At 45.3% G+C, this 22,399-nt stretch overlaps 1 protein-coding gene and 2 long non-coding RNA genes across 7 annotated transcripts in view; 1 reads left to right on the forward strand and 2 right to left on the reverse strand.

The window, feature by feature from the left end:
• The window catches only part of DOCK1 (dedicator of cytokinesis 1), a 272,498-nt gene extending 267,736 nt beyond the window's left edge, over positions 1-4,762 (reverse strand). The window contains exon 1 of one of the 4 annotated variants that reach the window (XM_053983755.1): positions 4,607-4,762. In XM_053983755.1, the coding sequence (XP_053839730.1) occupies positions 4,607-4,652 (46 nt within the window). In that variant the 5' untranslated portion in view covers positions 4,653-4,762. The remainder of the gene's footprint in view (positions 1-4,606) is intronic. The other 3 variants (XM_053983754.1, XM_053983756.1, XM_053983757.1) reach the window with 3 other exon arrangements.
• An 80-nt stretch (positions 4,763-4,842) lies between these two features.
• Positions 4,843-16,024, forward strand: LOC128810688 (uncharacterized). 2 transcript variants are annotated; one of them, XR_008438109.1, is made up of 3 exons: positions 4,843-4,917; positions 14,665-14,773; positions 15,756-16,024. It is a non-coding gene; the product is annotated as an uncharacterized LOC128810688 (long non-coding RNA). The 2 variants fall into 2 exon arrangements; XR_008438110.1 differs by having other exon boundaries at positions 4,860-4,938.
• On the reverse strand, positions 10,937-15,180 carry LOC128810691 (uncharacterized). The gene is made up of 4 exons (XR_008438112.1): positions 15,071-15,180; positions 13,538-13,621; positions 12,209-12,261; positions 10,937-11,699 (listed from the first exon to the last, which is right to left on the reverse strand). It is a non-coding gene; the product is annotated as an uncharacterized LOC128810691 (long non-coding RNA).
• Positions 16,025-22,399: the final 6,375 nt, after the last annotated feature.

A 22,399-nucleotide genomic window follows, 5' to 3' on the forward strand; every position in this document is an offset into this window, starting at 1 on the left:
CCTTCACAGGGAACAATTCCTTCCCAAAATCCCATCTAATCCCATTCTCTGTCATTTTAAAGCCACTTCCCCTTGTCCTGTCCCTCCATCTCATCTTCCTTGTCAGTTCCTTCAGGCACTGTAAGTCCACAATGAGGTCACCCCGAGGCTTCTCTTCTCCAGGCTGAACAATCCCAGTTCTCTCAGCACTTCCTCCCAGCAGAGGGATGTACCAAATAAAACCCTGATCTGGGAGTCCATGGGATGTGCTGGCCCTAGGAAACTGAACCTGCATGTGCTCACTCCAATGCTCTGGTCAATGCAGCAGCAAATCTTCCACGGACATTTTACGCTTCCACTTTTGCTCCACGGGTTTGGGATGTGTCACAGCACAGCCCTGCTGTCACTGACAGCAGTCCCCTGTCCTGCCAGGCAGCTCCAAACCTCAGAGCACAGCAGCACTAAAATCACCAAGATTCATTCCTAAGATGCATCTTTTTCAATCTCCTTCAAATGTTTCCTTCCCTGTTCTGAGGCACAAATGTGCATAAGATCATCACCTTAAACAAGAGTCCCCACATGCCACCACAGCTCCTCACAGCCTGGGCTGTGACTCCAGGGTTCCACAAAAGCCTTAAATCTGTCCTAAAGCACCACAGCCCTCCCTGAAGCAGCAGAAGAGAAGCAGCAGTACTCAGCTGTAGGATTTACTCTTGATAAATCCTTATCCCCCCCCCTTCAAAGAGACATTACAAGAGCAAAGCTCAGCCGCAAAACTTTTAAATCATGATCATTGTATCACCTCTTAGTCCACCAGCTCCTTAAAGCCCTCCCCTAATAATAAAATGTATCTATTTCTATGTACCTGGTGGGAAGGTATTTCCATAAATCCCTTTGGAAAAGCTATCCCAATCTCAGAGAGGCACTGAAACACTCTGACCATGAAGTGTGGCCAGTGTCCCCACCTAAAATTAGGCTTGGTATGATTTGCCAAATCATGACACACAACAAAAACTCACCAGTAGCAAACAAAAACACTGGAACTCACTGAATTTGGAAAAAACCTCCAAGAGCATCAAGTCAAAGTCCAATCCCTATCCCCACTTTGTCCCCAGCCCAGAGCACCAAGTGCCACATCCAGTCCTTCCCTGGACACCTTCAGGGATGGGGACTCAAGCTCTGCAACTGGGAAGTTCTCCTTTTACATTTGACCATCCAAGGGCATGTAGTACTAATTTTCTGTTTCACCATTTATTCAATTAAAAAAAAAAAAAAAAAAGGATTAAACTACCACAGCAGTGATCTGACTACTCCATATGAACACAAACCTTTGAACACAAAGGCATTTTAAATATCGTATTTTTTAACCACAGCAGCAGCAGTTCTACCTCACTGCAGTTCTCAGCCCAAAGGGGCAAAGAACAGCAGAATTCAGGATTTGGAAGCTACCACAGCCCCTGTGCACTGTCTCAGAGGGGCTGGTCAGGCTCCCAGACCTCCCAAAGCAGCTCCTTACATCCCTTTTCCCCAGCAGAAGGAAAAGCACCAAAATTACAAATCTCACATCACACGGGAGACTGAGCAGCCACACTCCACGGCCACTTTGTGACACTGAGGGGACACAAACAGCTCTCAGGACCCTCTGGAAGCCTCTGATGTCCCCGTGTAGGAAGCCACACACCCACGTGGTGCCCTCCACACAGCCACACTCCTCCCCACCAGCTCAGGGCGAGGGATGAAAGGCAGGATTGAGATGAAGGCCAAGGATCTGCAGCACTGGGAGCAGGGAAAAGCTCCTCCAAGGAAGCTGATCATGTCCCCGTTCCGCCTGGCTCCCCGCATGTTACCCTAATATCCGTATTATCCCATTAGATCCACACCCATTCCTCCTGCAGCCGAGCCCTGAACTCTCTCAGGAAGCAGAGCTGAGTCACTCTCTCAACTGCCTGCTGAGATAATGCCTCTGCACAGAGGCTCGGGGCAGCAAATTCACTTTAGAGGCATGCAGGGCATCCAGCAGCATCCCCAAATCCCACTGTGGGAGCGCTCCTTAACACACCTGTGTCCTACCAGCTGTCACTACAGGCTTCTTGGCATCACTCCTTCCAGCTGCATCACAGCCAGCAAATCTTCACCCCTTGAGATGTTATGAAAACTCTGTTGTGTGCACAGGGATATACCAGAGGAGGGGGAGAAGGGATATGAATGTGTTATATAAGCACATGTGTGTATTTTATATGTACATATGTCTGTATATAGAGACGTGTACATTTCTGAGTTCCCACTGCTGCGAAATAAACGTAACCACAACAACACACCTTCCTATATTTCTGCTTGGGGAAGCCTGCACACAGAATCCCAGAATATTAGGGGTTGGAAGGCACCTCTGGAGATGATCCAGTCCATCCCACCTGCAGCAGGTGACACAGGAACACGCCCAGGTGGGTTGGGATGGCTCCACGCCCTCCCTGGGCAGCTGTTCCAGAGCTCTGCCACCCTTCATGGAAAGAAGTTCTTCCTCATGGTGAGGTGGAACTTCTCCTGGCTTAGCTCACAGCCACTGCTCCTCACCCTGCCACTGATCACCACTGGAATGAGTCGGGCACCATGCATTTGGAGATATTTGCATGGATTGGTGAGACACCCAAAGCACTGTACACTATGTTTCACTAAGTCCCATTAGCATTCCTATTAGGGATTTTCTCCCTGACAGACAATACTGAGTCAACATCAGCCCCAGGACTGGTCATGGCAAATAGGAAGAAAAATCGTCTCAAGTCCGAATTTTCAGGTTAACAGTGCTGTCTCCAATTCTGTTTGGAACTACACAACTGTTGCATCAAACTCTCCATCTCCACAACATCCAAAAAATAAAACATCAGAAGACTCACAGTGCCCTTTCTTAACAACATAAAGGTCCATAGAACACATAGAACCAAACTGAATATTCATTTTCTTTAGGAGAACACCCATAAAAATAAAAAGACACTATTCCTCCCAAAGCAGCCTGTAACAGAATGGCACAGGCAGTGAATCCAATGTTCAATTAGCTCTAAATTTGATTTAGCTCCTTGTGACACTTCATCCACTTCCAACTCTCACATCCCTGTCACGCAGCAGAGAAATCCCTGTTTGGTGAGGATCTCAGCCTCCTTGCAGGAAAAAGAAAACAAACTATCAGAGAAACATAAATCTACTATAAAACCATTACAAACAGCTCTGCAGAGCAGTGGACACAAAAAACACCAACCAAGCGCATTGCCTTAGGCTTTCTCAAACTGGAAGGGTTTTTTATTCTTAAATCACATTTAAAACCAGTTTTCTTACTACACATGCAATCCCCCACACCGGAGATGCAAGTACACATAAACTATGTTATGAAACAATCAAGTCTATTTCACTTTTTTCTCTCGTGTCACTTTCAAATCAAGACATTCCTGGAAAGCTGGGCCTGGGCAGTCACTCCCACCACAGCACCAGCCACGGAGCTCCTGCAAAAGAGGAACTTGCTTTTGAGAGTTGAGGGTTGGAATATCAGCTCATACTACGTGACAATTCAGTCACTCCAAAACACCAGGCAGAAAATTTGGAAACTTAACAAGCGACTGCCAGCAGTGGCATTTCTGCTTCCCTGTGCTTGTCCTGCATCCTCAGCGCTGGAATCACCCGCAGGTCCCACACACTGGAATTGGGCTTTTCTAGTAATTTTCAAAAGCCAAGCTGTGGTTTCCTAGGGACATGCACACAGAATTTAAAATTAATTCCCACAATTCACTCAGGTTTTACTCGGCCCCAGAAACTCCCTTCTTCCTGCTCGCTTTTTTTATGAGGCTTAGCTGTGCATTTCTATGAAAAGTTGTTCCTCACAATCAATCCAGCCCAACAACTGCGGTGGGCATTGAACTTCACGTTTCCAACTTGAATAGTCAGATTTATTATTTCCTTCCCCCAGACAAACGCTCATTCACGCCAACAAAGTTTCCTGCACTGAACCCCCGAAATAAAACCTTTTGCTCCAAAGGCAACATCTTTAAACTCGTGCGGAGCCCTCTCGGCACAAACCTCACGGGGGTTCGGTCCCGTTTAGTCCCAGCGGGGATGTGCGAGCCACCAGCTGGGAACAATCCCCCTCTGTTCGAGCGGGACGGAAGGAGCGGAGTAGGAAATGGATCCCGGCGCGCAGGGAAAGCCCTGATCCGCATCAGCATCACACTCCGCAGAGCCCAGAGCCGCGCTGCCTGCGCCTCCCACGGAGGGACAGCACACGGGGCACGGGCTGGGCTCCCACAGGAGCCAGCCTGCGAGCGCATCCCGCTCCGCCGCGCGGAGCGAGAGCCCGGCGTGAAAACAACCCCGAGCTTCTTCGCTCCGCGCAGCGCTCGGGGAGCGACAGGAACGCAGCGCAGGGAGAAAGGCAACTTCTCCCAGCGGGGCACGGCGCTCCCGGACAACTCCTCGAGTTCCTGGGAGCCAGGAGGAGCCGGGCGGGGGAGGCAGGAACCGGAGGGGAACACCGCGCTCCAGCCCGGCCGCGGAGTGGAGCGGGGAGCCGGGCAGGGACGGGGAGGCCGCGGCCGGGGGGTGCCCCTGTGCGCAACAGGCGGGAGCGGGGCGGGCGCGTCCTCACCTACGCCGTACTTCTCCTCCCTTTTGGTGGGCACCCAGCGGGTCATGGCGCCGGGAGCCGCCGGGATGCCAGAGCCCCGCTCCCTACGCCGCCATTTTCCGACCGCGGGACGGGAAAAGTTTCTCCCGACGGCGGAGTCATGTGGTGCGGGCGGAGCCAGCCCGGCCGGGCCCGGCCCGCCGCCCCTCGGCGGCCCCTCCGCGCCCGGCCAGGGCCGGCCAGCGACGGGAACGGATCCGCACAAAGGGAGCGCCTTCCCTGCCCCGGTTTGATTCGTGGTGCGCCTCCGCCTATTCCCGGTCGTGTCCCAGGTATACCCGGTTAAGTCCCAGGTGCACCCGGTTGTGTCCCGGTATCTCCCCGCCTATTCCCGGTTATGTCCCAGGTGTACCCGGTTGTGTCCCGGTATCTGCCCACCTATTCCCGGTTATGTCCCAGGTATACCCGGTTATGTCCCGGTATCTCCCCGCCTATTCCCGGTTATGTCTCAGGTGTACCCGGTTGTGTCCCGGTATCTCCCCGCCTATTCCCGGTTGTGTCCCAGGTGTACCCGGTTGTGTCCCGGTATCTCCCCGCCTATTCCCGGTTGTGTCCCAGGTGTACCCGGTTGTGTCCCGGTATCTCCCCGCCTATTCCCGGTTGTGTCCCAGGTGTACCCGGTCGTGTCCCGGTACCTCCCCGCCTATTCCCGGTTATGTCCCAGGTGTACCCGGTTGTGTCCCGGTATCTGCCCACCTATTCCCGGTTATGTCCCAGGTATACCCGGTTATGTCCCGGTATCTCCCCGCCTATTCCCGGTTATGTCCCAGGTGTACCCGGTTGTGTCCCGGTATCTCCCCGCCTATTCCCGGTTGTGTCCGAGGTGTACCCGGTTGTGTCCCGGTATCTCCCCGCCTATTCCCGGTTGTGTGCCGGGTGTACCCGGTTGTGTCCCGGTATCTCCCCGCCTATTCCCGGTTATGTCCCAGGTGTACCCGGTTGTGTCCCGGTATCTCCCCGCCTCTCCCCGGTTGTGTCCCAGGTGTACCCGGTTGTGTCCCGGTGCCTCCCCGCCTCTCCCTGGTTGTGTCCCAGGTGTACCCGGTCGTGTCCCGGTATCTCCCCGCCTATTCCCGGTTGTGTGCCGGGTGCGCCCGGTCGTGCTCCCTCCCAGAGTCTCTGGCCGCGTCCTCCCCGGAGGCGCGCGTTTAAAACAAAGGTTTTTTTGCAATGTTTGGAGGTTGCCGTGCGGGAGCTGGGCGAGCCCGGGCCAGAAGAACCTTGTGGGGCTGAGCGAGGCCGAGTGCGGGCGTTGTAGCTGGGCCGGGAAAAGCCCCGGTACCGATGCTGGCTGGGGGAGAACCGACGGAGCAGCCCTGGGAGAAGGGCTCGGGGTCTGGTGGTCAGAGCTGGACGTGCCCCAGTCATGCGGGGAAAAAACCTCGAGTCCCGGACTGATCCCACTCCACGGGCAGTACGGAGGAGGGGAATTCTGTCCTTCTGCCCCGCTCAGGTGAGACCCCACCTGCCGAGCTGCCTCCAGCCCTGGGATCCAACATCCAAAGGACGTGGAGCTGCTGGAGCAAGTCCAGAGGAGGCCATGGGTACACCCCAAGGGCTGGAGCCCCCCTGGAGCTGGGCTGGGGGTGCTCACCTGCAGAGAAGCTCCAGGGAGAGCTCAGAGAGAGGAGACTGGAGAGCTGGAGAGGGACTGGGGACAAGGGATGCAGGGATAGGACCCAGGGAATGGCTTTAAGCTGTCAGTGGGTCAGTTTAGATGGGATATTGGACGGGAATTTTTGCCTGTCAGGCCCTGGCACAGGGTGCCCAGAGCAGCTGTGGCTGCCCCTGGATCCTTGGAAGTGTCCAAGGTCAGGTTGGATAGGGCTTAAAGGTTATAAACCTTCTGATTTCTAGACCCAAGTCCGAAATCTTGTCCAAATCTAGCATCTCCTGACTAATTAAGTGTGGAATAAATGATTCCAAAAGAACAAGCAAGGCAAGTGAACTTCCTGTTCCCAATCCCTGGAGTCTTGGAGACATCCAGGACTGTGCTTTAAAAAAAATATAAAATTTAAAGCCTTTAGGAAACAGAAAATAAAGTGTGTAAAAGTCAAGAAACAGCAGAGGGCTAACACTTAAAAGGAATAAAGAGAAGTGAAATGACAGACTGGCTGTCATTTGCTAGGATTAGTCCTCTGCCAAAGGGGAAGCCCTTTAGCACAAATTTAAGGATTAAGATAGATCCAGGATTGAATCTTTTTTCTCCTTATTTTCTTGTGTAGTGTGGATGGCAAAGGACCAGTTTCTGCAGCAGCACTTTTGCCGTCAGGTTTTGAGATCAAATACTCAGACCCCTGAATGAGTCTGATCCTCTTTCCATGTACCTTCCCTTTTCCCACCCTCGGGATTGGTTTTCCAGGACATCACCACGTGTTCAAACTCATCCAGGTTTTATTGTAGCTGTCCTGCAGAATGCCAAGGGGTGATGGAGCCAGCTGCTGCACCTTTCTTCATTCTGCCCAGGAGTGAGGACACCAAAAGGTTCTCAGAGCCGTGGCTTGTCCTCCTTATCCTGCACTAATGGATCAACGATTTAGAGCCTTCCCAAGACAGCTTACAAGGGAGCTCTTTGATTTCACACCTTTATTTTCACAAGGGAAATCAAAGTGAATTGACTGAAATGCTGGATGTGCTCACTCTGTGCCTTTAGTCACCTTTGGTTTTCCACAGCAGGGAAAGTGAAAAGTAATAATATTTATTTCCAGCTATGAATATTACACCCTTTTATACAACTGGTGAGTTATTTTTGTGGTGCTCCTATATATATGCAGCAAAACTGCCAGAGCTGCTCAGGCCTCAGGTGCTTTAGGGATTTTTGAGGCTATTACTGGAACAATCTGTGAATCTGGAAGCTGATTGACTTTTCATTTACATCACTGATAACCAGGAATCACTTCTGTGGAACCGTGGTGGCTTTGCAGGTCCGGGGTGTGAGCAGGGGACACAAAGCAGCACACTGACATTAATTTAAACCTGTAGTTAGTTAATGAATGAGTTATTGCTGCAGTCTGTCCTTTCTGGGCCTCAAGGTTCAAAGCTGAAATGTGTTTGTGTCTGTTCTGAGGGAGGCCAAGGGTGCACTCGTGTTTCCCTTCCTGAGAAATGTGCTGCTGCCAAGCTTTCTTCAGGTGTTAACCAAGAGTTAAATTAAATTCTCCCAAAATTTGGCACTCCTTAGTCCCAGCTTACCTTTATATCTGCACTAAATGGGAATTATATGGACACCAAAGATCAAGCACAAGCCTAAGGCAGGGAGCGCCAGGTTCAATAAAATGAAAGTTAAAGAATTACTTATAACTTCTACATATTAAATCCATTCAATAGCACAATTTATGTTGATGTCAGTGGAAAAGAAGAGGTTTGTCCTGTTGTCTGATCATGATCTGTAGCAAATATAACAGAGCTGATCCCGTGACCACCATAAAGCCTCACTGCTACTGATGAGGGTCTATATTCATTTTACTGCTTTCCACATTCTCATTTTAATGAAAACGTGTTACAAGTAGAGCTAATGCTATTAAAAGTTTGATAGCCAGTAAAAAATGCTTCTAATTCACAATGCATAAATATCCCAATGCTGGGGTTTTACAGCTAGGAAAAAATGGCAATTTTTGGACTGTGATGTGGAGAAAATAAAAGATTTTTATTTTTTCTCCAGCAGACGTAATATAAACTGTCCTGACAAAAACATTTTTCATTAAACTGTAAAATGTTCAAGCTGACATATTTTACATGCTTAGACATAATATATTTCTTTGCACTGCGCATGTGGGTTTTTCATTTATTAAGAGGAAACTCAAAAATGCTTCTTTCCACAAAACCTGAAAGTTTTATCGCATCCTTATGTCAACTCTTGGGGTTCTCATCTGATTTTTTTAATGCATCACACAGAATTGGAGACACTTCTCTTGGAGCAAAGGAACATTCCTTTTCATTTCTCAGTTCCAAGAAATCCAAGTGCAGTATTTGGCCATGAATGGTGTTTGAAATTCTTGTCACAGCATCTTTTCTAAAGGATGAATGGAAACAGAGTTGCTGCCCTGCTTGAGACAGATTTGCAATAAAAAAAAAGATATATTCCACAAATGTACAGATATGATCAAGATTTATTTCGTGTTTATTGCAGATGACTACACCAGGGGAATGTTTGTTCCATCTCAGTTAAATATCACAAGTTTTTGTAGTAATTTCTTTTCATTGACAGGCCTTGTAGGTAAATTCAGCATTTTCAGACAAAACACGTAAGTAGTTGTTGTGCACCCACAGTGCAAATTCTTCTTGGAAATATTCCTCCCAGGAGGAGATGGGTGGACTTATAAAAAAAATAATGTAATCACTTTTTGGCTTTTCTGTTTGCACTAAAGATATTCTGTTGGAAATGTTATGGCTTCCATTCCAGCTGCTGATCATCTGTTTTTGCTGTAATTTCCATGAGGGCTCAATGACCTCTGTGTCTGTGACTGGCTGCATGTTCCATGTTTGGGTGTACACAAAATAAGAGCTTTTTACACCTGGTGGGAAGAGGCTTTTAATAAATGCTCTGGTTTACAATGTATTGCAATGAATCAGAACAGAAATAAAATTACATTTATGAGTTTGTGTTGCAAAAATGACTTCAGCCTTGGTTTTGCAGATAACTGTTAAATGTCTGATTAGCTTGGGGGTCTCTTGCAGGTGAAAGTGAGCCACTTTCAGAGACAATTAAGAAGCCAAATTTGCATTTCCTTTGACATTCCTGCTGGCTTCTGTCAGCCAAGGTGTGGCATTCACAAACCTGGACAAAGTTTGGCAAGAGCTGGAGGGAAGTTTTGTGTTCTTGAAGGGTGCTCAGTAATCTTTCCTCTCCCTCTCACTTTCATAGAAGCATTTTGATTCTCTCTGGGTGTGTCTTCAGCTTTTCTTCCAGCAGGATGACATTTGGGATGCCCAACACGCTGCATGCAGGGCTGCATTTGCCAGCAGAAGTGTTCAAAGGCAACATTTGAATTTATTTAGCTCCTGGGATGTCACTGCACTGCTGTAGGCTGTTTGAGAAGGGTTGAAAAGACCATCTCTCCTTCCATCCTGCTGCCTCCATCAGCAGTTTCTGCCTCCCAGCATTTGAATTTTTATATTCAGAGATTATGGGGCTATTAAGGATTTAGAGGGTGATTAATTATTTCTTTCAGAGAGAAGTCCAGAAAAGAGCTGAAGATACTAATTTATTAAGTAATATTATTTTATTAAATTGTTTGTATTTTAGCCTAAAAAAATGAAGCTTGGCTGTACATAATGAAAGGGATTATTTCCTAAATTATGTTCCTTCAGACTGTGCTGCTGGAAGTGATAGAAAACAAGGAATCTTCAGAGGGGTTGGATGTTTAGATGCAGATGTGTGAACATCTCCCAGGTACTCTTTACAAATGCACAGAGGTTCCCAAAGTGATGTGGTTTTGGAAGGATGGGATTATTATGGATACAGCTTCGTTTATACCCTGGTGTTTCATCCTGTGCTCTGTAATAAAAAGTGCTTTACCCTGCCACAATAAATGGAAGCAGCTTCATGTCTACAAAAGGGGGAAATCTGATTTCTGGCCATGCCAGAGCGTGAGGTTTTGCATTCTTCAGGGAGATTTATGGTGGGTCAGTGCTATCACTGTGTGCTCTGAATAAACACCATTTACATAAAGAGCAGATCTTTTGTCAAAGCCATCTCAGGCATCACCATAAGGACATTTTATGTGATGTCTTGGGCATTGGCTCGCAAGCTCTTTCCCTACAGGGTTTTTTTACCCCTTACCCTTCCCAGGATGTTCATTCCTGCAGGACTGAGGCAGCTGAAATCCTCTTGGCAACTGCAGGTTTCTCCAACTCTCTGCAGCCAGAAATTTCACCAAATCTAAATAAACTTTTTTATTCCCAGCTAAAGTGCTTACTAACAGGAGGAAGATACCCTCGCTCACGTCAGCGTTGTTAACTCCAAAAGCACACAAAAGTTAATTTTTTAGCAGTTCCTTGCACAAACTGAGCTTTAATTCTTATAAATAGCAACAGAGTCAGGAATATCTTTGCAAACTTTGCAGTCAAGCCCAAAGCAGTTCAGGGACAGGGCTGTACAAATTAATCTAAAATACAAATCAACTTAGAGTTCACTGTTGTGGGAACCTGCTCCTCTTTGCAACACCTGTGAATAACCAAGAGTACAAGGGTTTATGTCGTTGTGGGGGTTTTCAGTTGGTGTTTACTGGTACATTTTTCATGTATTTGATACCTACACTCAAAATGAGATTATGAACTCAATTTACAAAACTCTCAGACAAATTCAAGTATAACTGACAAAGCAAAAAGCTGGATGTAACAAGTCGGGGATGAATCATTCCCAGAGAGTCAGTAAAGTTTAACTGCATCAACTCCAACAGATCTGTGATCTTAAATCTGTGTTCAAGCTCACAGTGAAAATAAAGAGCATTTTCCAAAGATGTTTTCTGGGACTGTATTCTGGTAAAGCTGTTACTTATTAGAAGCCAAATAATGATGACACAGAAGAGTGCAGGCTGGAGTTGCAAACATCCATTATTCCTGGTAATAAGGCCCAGCACTCTTGTTGCACTTAACATTCTGAAAGCACTGAACAAATATTAACTCTCTCTTGTGATCCGGGGAGGTTTCAGGATCTCCATTTACAAGGGGGAGGCAGCTGAGCTAAGGCCAGCTTTTTAAAGTGTGACAGGCATTCAGAAACTGAGAAACTCAGAATGCCAGGCCACTTGTGTCACCTCCTGATGATATGATTTTCCTGAGGCCAAAAGTGACACGTTAGCTGGGGCAGGGTTAGACTGGATGATTTCCCCAGCCTGCAGAAAATGTTCCCTCTCATCCTTTGATGAACAATATGAGATGACAATGAGAAATGACAGAGAGAGGGAACATGATGTACTAGCACCTGCTAGAAGGTTTGAAAAACTGGTTACTGGAGTATGGAGTGGTTGAAGCAACGAGGAAAATGAGATTGTGGGAACAAAGAACCAGGTGGGATTCACAGGAACTGCCTCCACGTATACAACGTTAATTTCTGAGGGGAAAAAAAACCACCATCACATCAACTCTCTACCCAAATTTTCTCCATCTGAGCCCTTGGAAAACCAAGTTAGGAAGGGATGGGAGGGTGCCAGGAGGCTGCCTGTAGTGCAAGAAGCTGACATGGCTTTTGGCAAGGGATTGATCCAAGCAGTCGGCAAACCCTGCTCGGGGAGTTGTGCAGCACTGACAGGGTCTGGGGGCAAGTGGTACCATTATCTCTCCCTGGCTGCTCTCCAAAACTGGGTTTCTAAATGGATTTCTCACTGCAGACTCTGGTAGGCTTCCCTACCGAGCAGGAGTGGTTCCCTAAAGAGTCTAAAAAGCTCTCTCAGCTGTGCCTTAGGACAAAACCTTTTTTCTGCCTTTCGATGGAGACTTCAGTTCAGCCACTCTCAGGGGAGATGATGGGCTGGCAACTCCACACCTTCCACCTGGGTTGCCATGGTAGGTCCAGCTCCTTTGGGAAAATCCCAAATAATTTTGTTTAACCTTGTAGCTCACAAATGACTGAAGCAGCTCGAACTGGCTTTTCCAAAATGAGGTGTGATCTTCCCCTGGGGACAAAAAGCAAGTCAGAAACTCAGCCACTCCGTAAATCCTTCCCTGGGAGGGTGGGCAGGCCCTGGCACAGGGTGTCCAGAGCAGCTGTGGCTGCCCCTGGATCCCTGCAAGTGCCCAAGGCCAGGCTGGACATTGGGGCTGGGAACAGCCTGGGACAGTGGATTCTTTGCTTCTTTTTTTTTTTTGCCAAGGTCAGGATTAAATGTGTGAGAGGGTATTTCTTGTTGGGACTCAGATGTTTATTAGTTCTTGTCTATGTCACAGTCTCACAAACCCTGAGTTCTGCAGCACTTCAACAAACTAAAACTGGAGCCCCATCTCTCTCTCTGCAAGGCCTTTTAAGGATAAACTGTCCAATTAAGAAATGACACCTAAATTATTTTTATTTTTATTTTTAACCCAATAACCAACCACCTGTGCCCACAATGTGGCTTTTTTATCCAATTGCTCAAAACCACCCAAACCCATGGAGAAGAAGGAGAAGGACCAGCCTTGGCCCTAAAACCTCCACCTTGGTGTATATATATTACTATATTCTAAAACCCTGAAACTCTGAGTTTCCCACCCTGTGACATCACACACTTCTACCCAAACTCCACCCCCACAATCCCAGCTCTACCATTCCATTTTGGAAGCTGCTCCACGGCCTCAGGTCAGTGCAGAGCTCTCCTGGGGGTCAGTGCCTGGCAGCACAGAAAGTCTGGAATTCTCAGCAAACAGGGATCCAAGAGAAGGTGTCCCTGCCCATGGTAGCAGATGGAACTGGATGAGCTTTAAGCTCTTTCCAATCCAAACCATTCTGTTTCTATGAAACCAGGTGAATTTTTCTTCCCCTGGTGTAAGAGCCAGGATTCCTGGAAAGTGCAGGCAGGTGTTTGCTGTGCTCTGCACGAGGCTCAGACTTCCACGTGGAGCACGGAGCTGTTTGGAGTTGGCTGCCAGTGAAACAGAACCTCGTTCCTCCTTGGAAAAAAAGACAGCAGCTGATCTAATGCTCAGTGCCTTCCTTTTGTCTGGCTTAGGAAAACATCTCAAAATTCTCTCCTGTCATGTTGGAAAAATGTCACATTTTCATTTCCAGCAGGCTCCGGCACTGAGATGAGTCAAACACAATAAAGCTGATATCTGTATTCCTGAGCTTGCTCTGCCTCTGCCCAAACTTCAGCTTACAAACTATTTATGTGGAGTTGTTTGGAAATGGAAAGTTGTGAGTGCTGTTCCGGATTCTGTAATCAAAAGTTGTTTGTGTCAGCCACAGGAGCTACTCACCAGTGTGTGTTGACAGTGGTTGAAATGGAAATACAGCATATGTCTGGAAATGGAAAAATCTTCCTCCTCATCAGAAGCCTCCACCTGAAAAACATTGATTTACTTGTTTGACAGAGAGAGAAACACTGATAAAACAAACTGAGTTCCAGGCCATTTTCAATGTTCATCATCTATCTGTCTATGAAAATGTACTTTTATCTCTAAAATACACATATTTCTGCAATAAAAGTATTAATATTCTGGACGGGAATCCAATTTTATCTTTAAGCAGCATTTGCCAGGGATTGTTAAATCATATAATGGAAGCTTTGTCTAGACACATTTCTCAGTGGCCAACTTAATTTTTTTTACTTTGATTATTTTTAATGTATTTCTCGGAAGAAAAGGTCCTAATAAATTTGTTTACAACCTTTTCTGGAAACTATGTCAGTTTTATAATGTTCAGCTCTGGTAATAATTTTTCTAACCCAAGCCCTCTATTCTTGGAGTCTGAGTGTTCTCCCAGAGAGCCTTCAGCTGAAAGTTCCCTCAGATTGTTATTAAAAAAGTTATTAGTTTTTTGTTTTTTTTTTTTTTTTTTTTTGCAAGTGAAACATTATCAAGTGTATTACTTGGAAAGGAGCAAAGCTTTCTTTCAGTGACTGCAGGATGTTTCCGTGTGATGATTTTCACTATGAGTTATTAACATAAATTGCCTGGGTGTATTTCACAGTGGAAAATCCAAATTATCCCCATTATGAAACCTGGGACAGCCTCAGCACCCAGGCAGGGACCAGGACACGGCTTCAAAGTCTCAGCAGTGGTTGTTGCAACAAAGGGCAAGATATTTTTGTGCAGCATTTTTAAAGCTGCTGCCTTTGTCCCGTCGCCCCTGGCCTTGGTCCAAGCTCCCTGAGATCAATGGAAAGGCTCACGTGGATTTTGGGGGGATTTAGCTCTGGCCCAGCTCTTTAGTGAACAGGTTTCAGGTTTTAGACCTCTCAATCACAAGCATTCAAGCAAGCCTGACAAAATGTTTCTGCTTTCCACAGGGCTGCAGGTGCTGCTCCTGAGGCTCATAATGTCACCTTTGCCTCTGTTTCTCAGAGCTCTTTATTAATGAAGTATTATTTTCTTCCACTGGCCAGGTGTGCACCTCAATCACCTCAAAGCCATTAAAGAAAGAACGCCAGGATGGTTCTAAAAAGCTGAAGTGGCTGCATGAAGCTGGATTTTCACCAAAGGCCATGAGTTCATGTAGGACACCTTTCCTTGGCTTGGGTTGTTGGGGGGTTTTTAAGTTAATTTTTGAATCTTCCCCTGCAGCATTATCCTGTTTTAAATTTAATTCTGTGTAAATTCAGTCTGTGGTCTCAGTCAGAGAAGGAGAAGTGAAACTGGTTGATTGGGTGAATAGAGGAGAAGGATTCCTTCCAGGATTTGGAGCTTCCTGCCTCCCACAGCTTTGGGGGATGTTGGGAGCTGTCCCTGCCCTCCACACAGCGGGGACAGGGGACACGAGGTGCTCCTTGGAGGCTCCCAAATGTGCCAAACCTTCCTATTTAGAGGGAAAACGTCACTTTGCAAGGCTCCAGTCATCCCAGTGTTCCCTGCTGGGGAAGGCAGCAGCCCCAGGAGGGCTCTTGGATTGCTCTCCCCCTCTGGGTCCATGGGCTGGGACATTTCCAAGGACATTCCGTGGATGACATCACCTCTGCTTACAGGAGGGAGTGTGGTTTCCATGGCCACACTTCCATCCCCTCCATCTCCCTGCCTGTGCTGCCACCTTAAACACAAAGGATTCACTTTCCAATTTAGAGAGGTCTGAGCTTGTGCATCTCAAAGCTGTCACACCTTGATTGCTCTTTCAGTGCTTTAAAAACTCAACTTCTACCTCGACTGCGGAGCAAGAAATATTTCTTCCTTGAACTCCCTGCATTTATACAGCCCTCTGTCTTTAGATTAGACAAGCAGATACAAGAATTGTCTTGTAAAATTGTAGTTTCCCTTTAATAAGCCACTCTGACAGGCAATTATTCATGCAGTCTGCTCGGTGCTAAATGTTTTTTCATGCTGTGCACCCCTGTCTCTTGATTGCAGGAATGCACTCCTGTGAATTATAATTATGAGTAAATATGAACTGGTGTGCAGGAAATGATTTACTAGGCCTTCCATTGCTACATGCTATTCATTCTCCTCTCCTAACAAATAACATGTTTTTTTTTTTTTCTTTCTGTAGGTTTTTAAGTGTTTACTGCAAGTTATTTTGACAGAAGTTGGTGAAACTCTGCATAAAGAACCTCTTTGGTGACAAATTGTTTTCTAACGTTTCAATTTCAGGACAAAAATGGCAAGAAGGTGTTAAAGATTGGTGCTGGAATATTAAATATTATGCAGACATAACCATGTGGATCCAATTCACCTTGATAATTATCCCATTTTCAGATACTTTCAGATAAACCACAGGCTTGTCATACTTAATAAACCAGATATTCCCTCATGATTAAAAAAAAAAGAAGTCTGATCTCACTCTTTGTAGATCTTTGTGTATTTGGGGATAGAGAGTAAAACTCTAAACTATATAAAAACTCTGCAATAATAACCATTTTGCTCTTTGGCTTCAAATGTGAGCTGTGCGATAGAAATACAACAGGAAAGCCCAAAAATAGACAGAACATCGTGAGCCTTTCAGCATCTAAAGTTTTCTTCCTCTCCAGGCAAATCCTGTTGACAGAGATGTGGATCCTCAGAGAAAACAGTGGAGGTTCTGTAAGGTTCAGAGTTCTATTTAATTTTAGAAATAGTATCACTTACGTGGGTATGTAAAGAAGAAATCGTGTCAAGCAAAGATGAGTCCTTTTTAAATTAAATCCTAAATTAGTGGGAGAAGGCAAGGCAGTGTGTGAAATCATCTAGAATTTACCACAGCATTCGACACGGCATGTCTCACAATTGTGTTTGACAAATGAGTCCAAGTGGATTATGTAGAAATGCAATTATGAGCCTGAGTAATTGGCTAAAGGATGTGATGATCGACAGGGGAGTGCACTCCTGGGCCCACACAGGACATTACTGGCATTTCACCACACCCTGAGGAAGGAGGTTTGTGGTGATAATAATTTAACTTTGCTTGTGGGGTTGTGTACCTGGCAGAGCTGAGGATTCAGGGGGGTTGGAGAAATATTCTTCCCTTTGTTGCTGTCGAGCTGAAGGTGTGGAGGGCAGCAGAAACGCACGGCGTGCCTCTGATCACAAATGCAGCTGCAGCTTTCCCGAGTCAGAACTATTTCTCTGCCTCTCAGAGAAACATTTGCAGACAGATTTCAGCGCCCAGCATCACCCCCTGTGCAAGGCTGTCACCTTTGGGGGCTGTTCCCCCACAGCTCACCTGTGAAAACACAAATTAAACCATTCTGTTTGCCCATTTGTGGCAGGGCAGCAGTAACAGCAGATCACGGGGTTTTCTGGTCAGGCTTATCCCTGGTGGGTGGATGCTGGGAATTATGGAATCATTTCGGTTGGAAAAGACCTCTAAGGTCATGGAGTCCAACCATTAGCCCAGCCCTGCCAAGGCCACCACTGAACCATGGCCCTCATCAGGAGGAGAAGGAAATTTCCTTGCTGAAAGGACAAATAAATTTGAGGCCCTGTGTGAGCTGAGCAGTTGCCTTCCCTGTGAGGCACAAATCCGAGTAAAACACGAGCTTGGATCACACATCAAGGAAGCAACAGGCTGGGCTGAGAGGAATAATTGGCCCATTTCCCACGTTCACCTTCTGTGTTTAGTTATGGCCCTGAAAAGGGAGGGCAAATTGCTGCAATTTGGGGTTGTGTCCCTGTTTTCCCCTTATCCTGCTTTGCTTTCCACAGGTGCAGAGGTGGTGGGTTTGGCTCTGCGAATGCAGCGTGTTTAGATGAGCAAGGTGGGATGTAAAAAACCCCAAGTCAGCTCTCTGGAATATATAAATAGATGAAATTGAAGCAGGAGCTCTTTCTTACTGCTCAGGCATCGCAGCACAGAAGGCTGGGAATGTTTATCCAAGAGCTCCATCACTTATGATGGGCAAAAAGAAATGCTGCAGCCAGTATGGGATGGGATGTGGATTCTAGACCCTACATTCTGCTTCAAGGGCTAAATTTGGTCCTTCAGGGGAGTTTTATTAGGGAATTCCTTCAGGGGAATTTTATCAGGGAGTTCCTTCAGGGGGATTTATCAGGGAATTCCTTCAGGGGAATTTTATCAGGGAGTTCCTTCAGGGGAATTTTATTAGGGAATTCCTTCAGGGGGATTTATCAGGGAATTCCTTCAGGGGAATTTTATCAGGGAGTTCCTTCAGGGGGATTTGTCAGCCTTTGTGGGAGCACCTCTGACAGGAGATGAAGGGCCAGGACCATTCTCCCCATTTCTGTCAGGACATTTTGGCCATGATGTCCTCACCCACCTAAAATAGCTCCCATGGTGAATATTTAATCTGTGCTTCCATCCAGTCTCCCTCAGCAGTCAGTGGAGGGGGGATAATACAGCTCATTTTTAAACATGTGCAGAATAGGTCACATAGGTAGAACGAGAAAACCTCTCTTTTTCTGCCAGATAAAACCTGGGCAGCTGTGCCAATCTGTGGGCAGTTCTTCAAACCTGGCAGGTTTGTTACCCACTTCAGCCCTGGTTTATTTACAAGTGGTTTATAAGCACTGGCACATCCTGTGTTGGGTTTTCCCTACACTTTCTGTCCTGCCTGCACACCCATTCTGCCATTCTCCCCTTCTGTGGGGCAGGGAGGGACACTGCAGGCCTTGGAGCAGACTTGACTCCACTGATCAAAATTCAGAAATCCACAGAAACTTTTTTTATTAAATAAAAAAACACTTTTTTTTTTTCCTCATGGGTAAATCTCTCCTAGCCTTTTGCTGAGGAAGTTTGGACCAGATGATCCTTGAGGTCCCCTCCAACCTGATATTTTCTTCCACCAGTATTAAGCTGGTGGAAAGAAGCCTTCCAGCTGAGAATGTTTTCTGTATATGAAAGGAGAGCCTTTAACCAGAATATTTCAATAATCCCATGAATATATTTCACTCCAGTAATCCAGGCTGATGGAAAAGCTTTAGGATTGGGGAGCTGATCCCCAGGAGTGCAAACCAGCTCCACCTGCCCACAGTTGAGGCTTCCTGGGCTGGGGAACTGCAGAGAGAGGCCTGAACTGACTCACACGGGTGGATGATGCCATTCCTGGGATTTAAATTATTTCCCTGCCTCACTATTCCATAATCAGGAGCTTTCATGTTCCTGTAGTCTTCATTTTTATTTCCAGATCAAGCAGCCACCAGCACTGAGCAATGCATTGTCAAAGCTGTGAGTAATGAACCTGAAAAGTGGACCCTTTGCTAATTTGCTAAAAATAAGATTTTACATCTCTATAAAAGCTCCCTCTCATCCCTTTGGGTGATGAAATCAGCACTGAGATGTTCTCTTGCATCCTTCTCCAGGCTGGAGAAGGCTCTGTTTCACTCTTTAATCCTATTTCATGTGTGGTGGTCTCACAGGGAGAATAGGAAACGTGAATGGTGGAGTCGTAGTCATAAAATAAAGAAAGTAAAAGGGCTTAACACTGGGACTGTGAAAGCACTTTCCAAGCAGTCCTCATTGAAATTAGGTTTTAATCTGGTAAAAATAGAACATACATTTACAAGCATCTCTTTCAATGGAGTGAAAATACTGCAAAATAAAAAGCTCTGCAGTTTATCCAGTGGGTTACTGTTTGCTTTTATGAGGATTTTGTCAATGACAGAACAAATATTGTAAGCATTTCCTGATTTTTTTTTTTCACTCCCTGCTTGGGAAAATAAGAACAGAAATAATTCTTTATTTTTTTTTCCCTGCCTGTTCTTTCTGATATGACTTTTCAAGGCATTTCTCTTCAGTCTTGGTGATAAATGGGGCTTTGCAGGGAGCAGCCATAAAGCTCTCACAGTTTGTTTGTTGCGCGTTGCTTATGTGGATTTTAAAATAACATTTTATTGTAATAAACAGCCATGAAAAATTACATATCCTGATCGGTTGTACTAACAAGTATTTGTGAAATAAATCAGAGTTTGTGTAGTACTTTCAGAGGAGTCTGTTTGCCCTGCTGTCATGCAGAGATTTTATTTCTTTTTGTTTGTTTGTTTTCTTTAATTCAGCTTCGGTTTTTCAGGCTTATTTTCTCATATAATTTGAAACCATCTCTGTCCATCCATCATCCATCCCTCTCTCCTTCCAATGGCACTAAAAATGGGATTTCTAGATCTGTATTCCTCCTGAATTCCAGGGGATTTCCTTTCCTGTCCTGTGAGGAAAACATTCATCCCAAACAACTTGGCCCTAAAGTCCAGTTATTTGGAGAAGCCAAACAAGACATATTCTATCAACATATTCCTTGTAATGAAATTAATCTCCATTTCCCAATTAGGCTTCTCTTTTTTTTTATCAGTTCCCACACTTAATAATATCTACAATTACAAATAGAAAGTGTAGTTAATAGTGTCTATTAACAACTGGCTTTATAAGGATTTATCTCCCATTTAAATATCTGTGGTCATAGTAACAGGAGTAATTGAGGACTAAATGAGTTTGCAGCCTTGAGCTTTAGATAAGTTGCATTATTTCCTTTTTTTTTTTTTTTGTTATTTATGCAGCAGCACAAGTTCAGGTGGATAACCCCTGGGTGAAGGAGTTCTCCCAAATATCCAACCTGAACCTCTCCTGGTGCACCTTGGGGCCCTTTCCTCTTGTTCCTGTCCCTTGTTCCCTGGAAGGGAAGGAAAAAAAAAATGGTGGCAAATGGAACAAATTCCTGAAGGTAAATGATAAATGATAAAATATAAAATATAAATGATATTGACTGGGTTCTTCACGCCCCAAATTTCCACAGCCATCCTTTTTAATGACCAACATGAAGCCTAGAGCAGAGCCAGAGGAATTTCGTGCCAGAGCAGGGCAAGGCAGGGCTCCAGCTCCTCTCTTTGCTGGATTTCTCCTCGCTGGGGCCAGGTGTGGTCCCAGGCAGCCTCTCTCTGGCTCCTTCCTCACTCTTACAAGTCCCGAGCACTTTCTCAGTGTTCTGGGCTTTTTTCCTCCCCATTTTCTCTTTTCTTTATCTCTGCCTTCCCTTTGCTTTTTTCCTTACTCATTCCATTTCTTTTTCTCTATTAGTGGTGAATGTAACCTACATCCTTTTCCATTTTCCAGGGGCGTTCTCTCTTTTCTCCTTTTCCCCATTTATATTTTTATCTTTGCTTTTTCTTTTTTTTTCTTTTTTTTTTTTTTTTTTTGTAATTTCCATTTTTTCCTCTTTGTAGGAAGATTATATTAAGTGACAAGAATAATGTCAAATAAATGAGATTATGTTAATTAACAGATCTTGTCGCATTTCCATGATTCACAGGAAAAAATATTCACACTGGCTGATTTTTCAATTAAATCATTTGCTCTGTTATCTGCCCAGCATATCTTTATGAATATGCAGAACTGTAACGCAGTTAAATTGTTTCAGGGTCCTTGTTAACCTCAAAAAGCCACAAGGTGCCTACTAGCAAAATAGGGGATTTGGGGTTTTTTTTTGCTTTTTTGGGTCAAAATCACAACTCTTTGTTTTAGCCTTGATATCTTTTTCAAGGAAGTACAGGGGATTAAATGTTTGAAAAAGCATCTTGATTCTTTCCAAGGATAACAGGCTCATTCTTTTCCTTCTTCGACTTATTTCATCTTAAAAGTATTATTTTCTCTTTTTTTTTATGCCTTTAATATTTCTCATAATGTTTCTCTGTCCCATGGGGGCTCTCACCACGAGCAAGAACATCCCAAAAAACGCCTCGGAAAGAATCTGTGGAGAATTAGCTGGAACTTCAAAGATATCAGAAGTATTAATTCTGAACTGGAAGATTGTTCCTGCCCACGTACAAAGGGAACCTTTTGGGAATAAATTGGAGTTTCCTGAACATTCCTTTCCTATGGCAGGGGAGGGATTACAAGGTCTGGAGACGTGGTTAACGGCAAGCACCAACATCTCTGATTTCAGAGCCTTGTGGAGCTGTTGCAATTTGAAAATAAAAAACTTTTTATCATCAGCTGAGAAACTGGAGTGCCATGGGCACCTTCCCAGGGGGATTCTGTGCTGAAATTGCTCCAACTGGTTCTCTGGTGAGATTTCACTGAAAATAGAATAACAGAGCCTTGTGCCGTGGAGGAGAGAGGAGATCTCTGTCCCCTGGAGGCTCCAATCAGGATAATTTGGAGGAATTACAAGGCACAAATGAAGTGAACTGGTGGCTGTTTACTGATGGAAATCAGCCAGGACAGACATTCCCCCTCTCCAGGTTCACCCTTCCAGGGCTTTCCCTTTCGAAAGCTTCTCCGTGTTTTGATTACTCTACTTGGGACCACAGAAAAATTTTAAAATAGAGAATTAAAATATATATAATTTTTTAAAAAAAACTAAAATATTGCTGCACTGCATGTAATTCAACATGTATTATTGTATTATTGTTATTATTATTAAGCATGCAAGCTTCTAAGATTGCACAATGCACTTTAATAATTATTTTTCTTTCCTACAAGGTTAATATCCTTTCAAACTTACAGCCTTTAAATCTTTCTATGTGTAAAATAAGGCGGTGTGCTAGTGTGGAAAATATTTTTTTTGTAATAAGAAGTGCTATTTTATGTATTTGATAAGTCTGATTAGAACAGGAAAAATGTGAGTAACAAACCCCAGAATATTTTATTTGGGATTTTCATAGAATTATGGAATAGTTTAGGTTGGAAGGGACCTTGAAGCTCATCCCAGTCCACGCCTGCCATGGCAGGGACACCTCCCACTGTCCCAGGCTGCTCCAAGCCCTGTCCAG

Source organism: Vidua macroura, chromosome 8 (assembly GCF_024509145.1).
Source record: "Vidua macroura isolate BioBank_ID:100142 chromosome 8, ASM2450914v1, whole genome shotgun sequence".
Taxonomy (NCBI): Eukaryota; Metazoa; Chordata; class Aves; order Passeriformes; family Viduidae; genus Vidua; species Vidua macroura.